The following is a 9,803-nucleotide window of genomic DNA, read 5'->3' as shown; positions in this document are numbered from 1 at the left end:
GAGTGGCCTCCCTCCCCCACGCCCATCTGCCATGATGCCCCTGCCTGACTTTGTCCTCATCACTTGTGGCTTTTCCTGTGCAGAGCGAGTCTCAAGGCCTGAAATCCAGGAATCTGAGCACAATGCCCCAATTCCTTAAGGAAGTCAGATGCAGAAGTGGTGCTGGCCCTGCCCAGCTTCCCTTTCCTGCTAGCAAGTTGACGTTCAGATATTCCTTCCACTCCACCCTGCGGGCTGTGCCCGGCCGTGTTCGTCTCACCCGTGTCCAGCTGGGGTCTGAGATCTTTCCAGTGGCGGTCGTTTCTGCACACCTCTTCTCTCCCCGCTTTTATTGGAAAGGACTTAGTAAGAATGTGCAGATAAACAGAAATATCGCTTACAGAGCAGTGGTTTTGGAATTGTTCTCAGCTTTGTGTCACTCAGAAGGACTTAGAAAGAGGGAAAAAAAATTAGGCTCAGGGTTGCAGAGGGTGCAGTCCATGGTTGGCTACTCCAAGGCATCATGGTGGATTAGTGTGGAGGAGGGATGCCACTCTCATCATGGCCACCGGAAAGGGAAGGACAGGAAACTGGACTCCCCATATCCCTTTTAAGCCACGCCCCCATGACCTCACTTCCTCCTTCTTGGCCCCACCTCCTCATGCATCCGGGCATCTCCCAATAGAATTATGGGCTGATAACCAAGTCTCCCATACAGAGCTCTTGCGGAGGGGGTGCATTTCAGATTGAAACCATACCAGTGCATATTGCCCGTGGACTCCTCAAGAATGTTGGGGTTCACCCAAGCCAGAGGCACGGGTGGTTTTCTGGCCAGGTATTCAGCAGCTGACCATACATTGCATCCTCTGCAACCGTGAGCCAGAATAATTTTTTTTTTTTTTTCCCCTCTGTGTAAGTCCATCTGAGTAACAGAAAGCTGACAACAGCAGGAGCTATTCCTAGATCTTATGGGAGCTCCCGCCCAGCAGGTGCCTGGTGTCCCTGTCATTCCTTAAAAGCAAAATATCAGATACATTTACACGTTGGGCCAAGCCAGGTTGTGCAGACTGCGTCTGAGATGGACGGGTAGGATGAGGCAGGGCCTGTCCCCCGATCCAGTCAGGTGCAGGGGACCCAGGGAGAGCTGTCCATGTGTGGCAAAGTCCTGGATAATAATAAGACATTTATTATTATTATTATTATTACTGTTGTTATTTTCTCCCAGTAACTTGTGGAGGATGTTATTCTGTTTGTACCTTTTCTTTTCAGCCGGAAATAATGAGGAGAGAGCCCAGCAAGCCGTTAGCAGAATAAAGGAAGAAACACTGAACACCAAAGGTAACGCTCGAGGCTCCTTTCTCTTGTGTCTGTAGCACCACGGATCCGGCTGAGCTCCATAGCCGTGCTGCGGGACTTGGGTGCGGGCGTGCATTGGGAGATGGATCTTGGCCTGTCTGCATTTATTCTCTGGGGGGTCTCTGGTTTTGGTACAAGCGGTTGCACGTGCCAGTAGGGAGGCGGGCGCACTGCTGCTAGGTCCACTGTCTGCGAGGCGTTGGTGTCCTAAGACGCTCAGCACGCAGCTGGCATCCTTGGTGGCGATGCTGACCTGCACATGCACTCAGGAGCTTTTGGTGTCACAGTAGTCTAAACTGAATAGCCGCCGTGTCTGTCTGCAGCACCTGGCTTAGGGTTCTGCGCTTGGCTGTACATGCCGGGGATGGCTGCGGCTCACCGTGGGTTTATGGGGTGCCGCGGTGACCTTTGAGAGGAGTCAGGAGGTTGTGTTTTGAAATAACCCGCATCCCAAGTTCCTGTGTGTGTGCACATGTGTGTAGACCCAGCATCTCTACATGCTGCTCAGGGCCTGGAGCCTAGCTCTTCACAAAGCCCTTTGTTATTTGGAGGTGATTTTCTTGATCCCGTGCTGCTAAGATTAAATTTGCATGTATGTTATTATTTATTGACTTGTTTGTTTACTTGGTTAGTTGGTTGGTTGGTTGTTTAGAGACAGGGTCTCGCTATGATCTTGAGCTCACTATGTAGCCCAGGCTGGCCTTGAACTCTCAGTGATCCTCCTGCCTCAGCCTCCCGAGTGCTGGGATGGCAGGTGTGTACCAAGACACTTGACCTCATTTGTTCTTATTGTTGAGGAGCAAATCCCCTTTATCTTGGATTTTACATGCTTTTAAGTCACTGCGTCAGCACACGGGCCTTCCTGCTGGCAGAGGCGGGTTACACCTGGGGGGATGACGCGTCCCTTACAGTTCCGTTGTTTGAAAACTTCATGTCCTCATAATAATTGCACAGATTTATGCACAGTGTGACATTTCAATACGAGTATCCCATGTGTAATGATCGGGTCAGGGTAATTAGCGTTTCCATAAACTCAGACATTTACCCTGGGAAGCTTCCTAATTGCTAGTAGATATCTTGAAATGCTGTTCGTGCTCCACCAGAGGTGACTTCCTGAGCTGCAGGTCATTAGAAGCCATTCCTCCTCACTAGCTGCATCCTTGACTTAGACACGGGCTTGTTGCTGGTGCACAGCACCTGATGTACCTAACTTACACAGCCAGACAGCTACTTTGGCTCAAGGTTGCAGAGGGCGCAGTCCATGGTCGGCTCCTCCAGGGCAGGAACATCATGGCGGATGGTCGTGGAGGAGCAAAGATGCTCACATCATGGTGACCAGGAAGCAAAGAGAGAAAGACAGAGGCAGAGAAGAAGGAGCCAGGGACCAGAGAGAGTCCACAAGTCACCCCCTCATGAGGCACCTTGTCCCACAAACCCCTGCATCCTACCACTACATTCAGCTGTGGACCCGTGAATGGATGGATCCACCCAAGAGCACATGGTCCCATGATGTAAATATACACACGTGACAGTTCTGAGGGACATTCTGTATGGAGACCGCAACACCCCGGCCCCCGTTACCCATCCTGGGGCCATAACCCCCGCCCCACACCCTGTACAGCGCCTGGTTCCCGCTGTTCAAGTTCTCTGAGCTCAACTTTTAAAACTCCACGTATGCGTGGGATCACGGAGTACCCGTTTTCCGCTGCTCCCTGATTTCTCTTCGCGTCTTCCAATCCCTCCCATATTGGTGAGAGGGGCGGGGTTTCTTCTCCTTTTTTATGGCCCAGTAGTGGTCTGGAACTTGGTTTGGAAGATGTCAAATGTGTTTCAGGACACCTTGAAGAGAGTCCAAGGGTGCTTCTTCCAACTCCGCCCTATTTCTGCCGTTCTGCAAATGCTACGCACCCGGCACTGCCCGTGTGCCCCCGTTTCCTAGAGAGACACTTACTTTTGTTTTGTTTTGTTTTGTTTTTGTCTTTCTGAGACAGGGTCTCGCGATGCAGTTCAGGCTGGCCTTGAGCTCACTTTGTAGCCCAGGCTGATCTCGAATTCACAATGGTCCTCCTGCGTCTGCCTCCCGAGTGCTGGGATTACAGGCGTGCGCCACCACGCCCGGCTTAGAGATTCTTACTTGTGCTTCGAGTATATCTGCACTCTTTAACCTTTTCCCCTGAGAGGAGGCGGCCGGCCTGGCTTCACTTCCTCTCACCAGAGCACCCAGGGAGCATTCCAGAAGCAATTTCGTGTGATCCGCTTTGCAGACTCAGGCGCTCACATTTTTCTCAGTGTCACCCGCAGTGGGGTAGAGGGTGCTTTGCAGGTTAATCACCCAGAAGATGATTAAGTGGTTTTATCAGCTGGCGCTGCACGCTCTGTTTAACAGATAAGGAATAACGAATATGAGAGAGAGGGTGAAATGGCCCCGTTAGCTGAGGGAGGCTCCCAGGCCTTGCCGGTGCTACTGTGTTTTCTCTCGGTGGACGGAGACCAGCACACGGCCGTGATCGGCAAATTCTGAATATGCGCGTGGCTGGTGCCAGCTCTCCTATGAGGGACAGAGGCACAGATGGACAGACAGCAGGATCAGGACCGTCTGAGGACACCTGCGCCGCCCCAGCCGGCTGGGTCTCCAGAGGAAAGGAACACACCCGTGTGTGTGTGTGTGTGTGTGTGTGTGTGTGTGTGTGTCCTCCAGAGTTGGCCTGGGAGCCAGCCAAAGGCCATGACCCGGGGTGTCCAGACAGAGAGAGACTCTGGTCCTCCTGCTCCTGTCTGGACACGGACACACACACTGCCCAGCATGCGGGAGGAAGGGGCCCCACACGCGGACCCCACCCCAGGTAAAGCAAAGTGAAAACAGACCCAAAGGAAAGCTGGCGCAGACCGAAGTGACGCTTCTGTGTGTCGTGTGCATTTACACGTCATTACGTTGCACGATGGATTCAGCGTGGTGTGTTTGTGCATTTTCACATAAGCTATTTGCATATGAATTAAGGTGAATGCAGTAAGTTTTGTACACAAAACTTGTGATATATATATATATATATACATATATATTTTCTTTTTTTTGTTTTATTTCAGTTTGTTTTTGGTACCAGGAATCGAACTCAGGACCTTGTGCTTGCCAGGCAGGCGCTGTGCCGCTGAGCTATATACCCGGCCCTTTATATGTCTTTATATTTGAATTTATTGTTTAAATATAAATGTTTATACTGTACTATTTGATAGACACATGAACTATAATGAAAATATAATCTAAGCTACATTTTTTACATGAAGATACCATGTACTTGACCTTGTGCTTACCAGGCAGGCACTTGCGGCCCTGAACTATATCCTTGACCCTGATGAACCTCTGAGTTGTGGATGGAATTCAGTTTATGAACTGAGGTACTGCTGTATTACAGGCAGCATAAATTATGTGTGTCATAAACATATGACTTGGGGGCTGGGGATTTAGCTCAGCGGCAAAAGCGCCTGCCCGGCAAGCGCAAGGTCGTGAGTTCGGTTCCCGGTACCGGAGAAAAACCAAAAAAATAAAAAAATAAAAAAATAAATAAACATATGACTTACAGATATACATGTATGAATATAAGTCATACTTGTAATGAAACACAGTTAAATGCAACGTATATTAAATTTTTCTACATATCATAAATTCAAATTATACCTATCATAAACATGGCTTATCTTACATAAATATGTTACAAGTAGGAGTAACACACTTACAACAAAATGTATTTCATAAATATAATTTTTATTATTAAATGTTTGTTTTTTCCACATACCATAAACATCATGAATTACATATTTTGTAAATATATGATTTATCTCATATAAATATATATTTCATGTAATTACAATGAGATACATATTATAAATGTAACTTATTTTTTCTACATACCATGGACATAAGATGAACACATTGCAAATACTTATATACATATAATACGTATGCTATAAATAGGGTAATATATTTACATTGAAATATATATATTTTTTCTTTTCCTTTTTCCTTTTTGTGGTACCGGGAATCGAACTTAGGACATTGTGCTTGCCAGGCAGGCGCTTGTGCTGCTGAGCTATATCCCCAGCCCATACAATGAAATATATGTTGCAAATACAGTTTTCTTTTTTGGGGTCCATGTTGGCAGCATATAATGACCCCATTCCTCATGTGGAGATGGTGCTCAGACAGAATACGTCTTAATTCGTTTGTCATCCCTTTCCCGGTCCTGCTTCCCCATTTCCTCTCTCTCGGTCTCCTTCCCCTGTGAGGAAAATCTGTCTCCCTACTCCTATTATCTGTTACTTTGCTCTTTATTTATACTTTCGGTTTCTCATACAAAGGAAACAGCACAGTACTGAAGCTGTGTGTCAGATTTATTTCACTTAAAGTCACAGTCTCAAGATGCATCCCTTGGGCTGGGGACATAGCTCAGCGGTACAAGCACTTTCCTGGCAAGTGCAAGGTCCTGAGTTTGGTTCCTGATACCAAAACAAACAAAAAAAAAAAGGAGAGAGAGAGAGAGAAGATGCATCCATCGTCCTACAAATGATTCAAGTTTATCCATCTTCATGGCAGAGTAGTACTCCATGGCATGTAGACAGCACATTTCCTTTATCCATTCCCCTGCTGATGGACATACAGGATACCTCCAAGGTTTAGCTATTACCATACAACTTATATTGCTAAATATTTGTTTTTTTTCTATACATGTTTCTATTGATAGGGTTATTTGTATCATATGACAAACGCAGCATACAGTACTGTATAAATACATATCATTTACGTATGTGCATGTATAACAGAGGTTTTACTAACCTGTGTTGTAACGTGCATAGCACTGAAGTGAATTTTAGGGCCTCTGGACTTGGGGTCAGCATCCCCCCCCCGCCAACACTCACACTGATTTCTGTTTCCCTGGGATCCAAATGTCATTGTTATGCATCATGCCTCTTGTGTTTTGTTTTTTTGAGCCAGGGGCTCCCTTTATTATCCAGGCTGGGCTTGAACTGGAAATTCTCCTGCTTCAGCCTCCTAATGCTTGGATGCCATGTGTACACCAGCCCGCGGGGCTGCAGTGTGCGTCTTCTAAGATAGACCTGCCTTTTTCTGCTGGTCCCTGCACTCACTGGTGGGGGAGATAGTGAAGGAGAGCCTCCTCTCTTCCTCCCGGCCTTGCCAGCCTTACGCACGACGTAGGTTCTTGGTAACACATGGCCGCCATCTTGCACGATATGCCCATGGTTCTTAGCAGAGTGGGACTTGTGTCCCTGGGGTGTGTGGCTGGCCAGCTGTGTGGCCCAGTGTGTCTGCAGGCTTCTCCCCCACACATGCTCTTCTGGGTGGGTCCTGGGGGCTTCTTTTGGATTCATCTGCCCAGGTGAATTCCACTTCCAGGGTGGTTACTTTTTCTTCTGGCACCTTCCATCAGCTTCTGCCACATTCCAGAACCTTCTGGAACATTCTAGCACCTTCTGGCAACATCCAGCACCTTCTGGCACCTTCCAGCACCTTCCGGCACCTTCTGACACCTTCTGGCACCTTCCAGTACCTTCTAGAACATTCTAGCACCTTCTGGCAATGTCCAGAACCTTCCAGCACCTTCTGGCACCTTCCAGTACATTCTGGCACCTTCCAGCACCTTCCAGCATGGGACTTCTTGTTCTTTATGAGTGATGTCTCAGCTGCCCCTGAGTTCTTGGGATTCTTCTTTCACTGCGTCCCGTGTACCTAGTGTGGTGGGGCTTTTCACCTATCCTGTTGGTGGAAGGAAGGGATGTCGTTACGTTAACAGTATGACAGCTGCCCCAACACATTCTTTATTCTTGCCATTCAATCACTCTCTTACCGTGCGCCATGTCTGAAGATCTCGCAGAAGTAGCACTCAGTCAAACAACACATGAGAGGAGATACACCGTGGTTCGGACACATTTTATCTCCTCTGAGATTCATCCCCACGCAGAGATGTTAAGATGGGAAGCCTGGTAGGATCTTGTGGAACAAACAAGGCTTTGTGCTCAGGCAAGGATGAATGTGACATAGCCAACGACAAGCCCTTGACCCGATTCGATCCTTGACCTTGGACCAGAACAGAGAGACGGAAGAGACCTCTTTTCTTTGTAAATTACCCAGTCTGCAGCTTGGCGTTGCCGGCCACAGAAAATCCACTGAGATGTTCTTCTCACTCTCTCCTCATATTTGGACAGAGAGAATCTGTCACAAGAACAGAATGTTTTACATAATGTTTTACAAGAACATACATGGATATACAAGACCTATACGATCTGCAGAATAAAGATGGACTATTAGATGATTTATTCACTCTAAATTCTTGCAAAGAAAGAGAAAGCAAGAAAGGACAGACAAGACAGATCAAAGTGCTGGCATCCCAGGGAATAAAGTAAAAATGAGGGACTAGAGTCATGAAAGAGGTAAGAGTGTAGGGAAATAAAACACAAGGAGAGACAATAGGGAAGTTGAAAACCACCATCAATAGTACCTCCCTTGGAAAATGAAATTGCACAAGTCCTTTAAATCAGGATTCATTTTTCCTTTCACAGAGAAAGCAAGAGCAAATTAGTACACCATGGGACGAGAAGAAAGATGAACATCTATTAAGGTTATGGTTTTAATTTGTGCAAAAATATGTATTCTGGACTCAAATATTTGATTATGTCTCCCCCGGGCCAAGAGTGTCCCATTAAAAAAAAATAAACCCATCCCAAACGGATGTGAATGGAGATAGAGTTTGTAAATAAAATATCGTGTGAGAATTCTCAAAGCTAGAAGATCTCTGTACCAAAACATTCCTGTGTGTTACTGATTTTCTACATAATTATTTCAAACGTATGATTGTTGGTCATGATTTCCCAAGTATATAACCTCCCATCGTAGTCCAGATTAAGGTCTTCAAACTACCAGCCCTTCCATAATCCTGCTTTTGAAATGCTTTTGTGAAAAACAATGTTTCTGGAAGTAACATAGCCCCCCACATTTATTGACTTTTTGTCGATACGTGTGGTCCAGGGAGCTGGACAGTCATAACAGGGGTCAGGTGACCCACATATTCTATCAGCCGTGTGACCATTAAGGATAAGTCAGCCTCTCAATGAATCTTCTAAAGAATTCAGTTTTAAAGCAGCAGCTGTGAGGCTCTCTCTACCCCTGGGTCCTAGGTTGAACGGATGGTGGAAGCTACATCCAAACCTCACTTTGGTTGGTTGCTTCTGGCTGCCCAGCTCCTTGGGATGAGAATGATCCCAGAGCTAGGGATGCAGTGATTGATGAGTGATGTCTGCTCTGGGTGTACAGACAGAATAGTGATCTGTGTTCATTCTCTATGGTTTTCGGTTCTCTCCTAGGCCATAAAAATCCGTCAGACTTTTAAAATACCATCAGTAGTCACCATCCCTCACCACAACCCCGCCGGGTGGTTCATAGATGTTTTTGCAAGGCTACAAGCGCTCAGTGAGCATGTACTTTTTAAATGCAGTCCTGCCCACGTAGAATTTGTACTTTAGCTGGAAAAGCACATTAATCAAATAACAGCCCCCTATCGGAGGAAAGTTAGGTGGCTACTCCAGACGAGCATAACGTTAAGTGCTCTAGATGGCATCTTAAAAGATGCAGTTCTTTTCCTGCTGTGTCATGATTCTCTCTCCTATAGTTTTCCACCTCCCCCTGACCGATTTCCATGTACTTTTGCAGTAATGAGGGCTGAACCCAGGGTCTCTGCTCTGAGCTGCATCCCCAGCCTTTAAAAAAAAAATTATTTTGGTTTAAAAAGTGTTTGTTGGATACAGTCTCACTGAGTCGCTCAGTTGCCCGGGCTTGGCTTGCACTTGGAATGTTCCTTCCTCAGTCTCCTGGAGTACTGGGCTGACAGACATGTGCCACCACACCCAGCTGACTGGCACACTTTAGTACGTTCTGCACTTTCTTTATGATCCCTTTTCATGCTGCATTCCCTCAGCCCTTGGTTCTTGCACCTCTGAGTACAAACCACTCCCTGCATGTTGAGTCTCAGCCAGCGGTCCTCATTGACACTGATATTTACCTACAAAACTCTGTCCTCTGGGTGTCTCTGTTTTTCAAGCATGCCCCAGATTGAAGGCAGCATCTTTTTCCTCTCTGTTTTGGCCCAGGGTGCCACCATCCTGGTTGCTTCCTAGCTTGGACAAAGAAACTTCTAGACCTTAGTCTCCACCTTACCGTCCTTCTTCCTGTTCCCCGCAACGACTGAGGAGTCTGCCTACCTCCTAAAGTCTTCTCACTTGTTTCTGGTGACATTTCTCGTCTCAGCTCATACTGTTCCTTGCCTTGACCGGGCCACTGCTTTCTGGGTGGCTGCCCAGCTTCCTGTCTTGGACGGACTCCACTGGTGGTGGTGGTGGTGATCATGGTGTTGTGGTGAGAGACTGTGCTGGTAGGGATGATGATGGTGGTGTTCGTGATGGAG

At 47.0% G+C, this 9,803-nt stretch overlaps 1 protein-coding gene across 2 annotated transcripts in view; it reads left to right on the top strand.

Annotated features, from left to right (window-relative positions):
• Positions 1-1,248: 1,248 nt before the first annotated feature.
• Dhrsx (dehydrogenase/reductase (SDR family) X-linked) overlaps positions 1,249-9,803 on the top strand; it is a gene marked incomplete at its 5' end in the record, with an annotated part of 110,506 nt that continues 101,951 nt past the window's right edge. For both annotated transcript variants that reach the window (XM_013505592.1, XM_005406518.2), the window contains 1 exon segment: positions 1,249-1,317. In XM_013505592.1, the coding sequence (XP_013361046.1) occupies positions 1,249-1,317 (69 nt within the window).

The sequence above is a fragment of the Chinchilla lanigera genome, unplaced genomic scaffold (assembly GCF_000276665.1).
Source record: "Chinchilla lanigera isolate Chin_1 unplaced genomic scaffold, ChiLan1.0 scaffold00098, whole genome shotgun sequence".
Lineage (NCBI taxonomy): Eukaryota > Metazoa > Chordata > Mammalia > Rodentia > Chinchillidae > Chinchilla > Chinchilla lanigera.
Note: the sequence above shows the minus strand (reverse complement) of the source record. Positions and strands in the feature narration are given on the sequence as shown.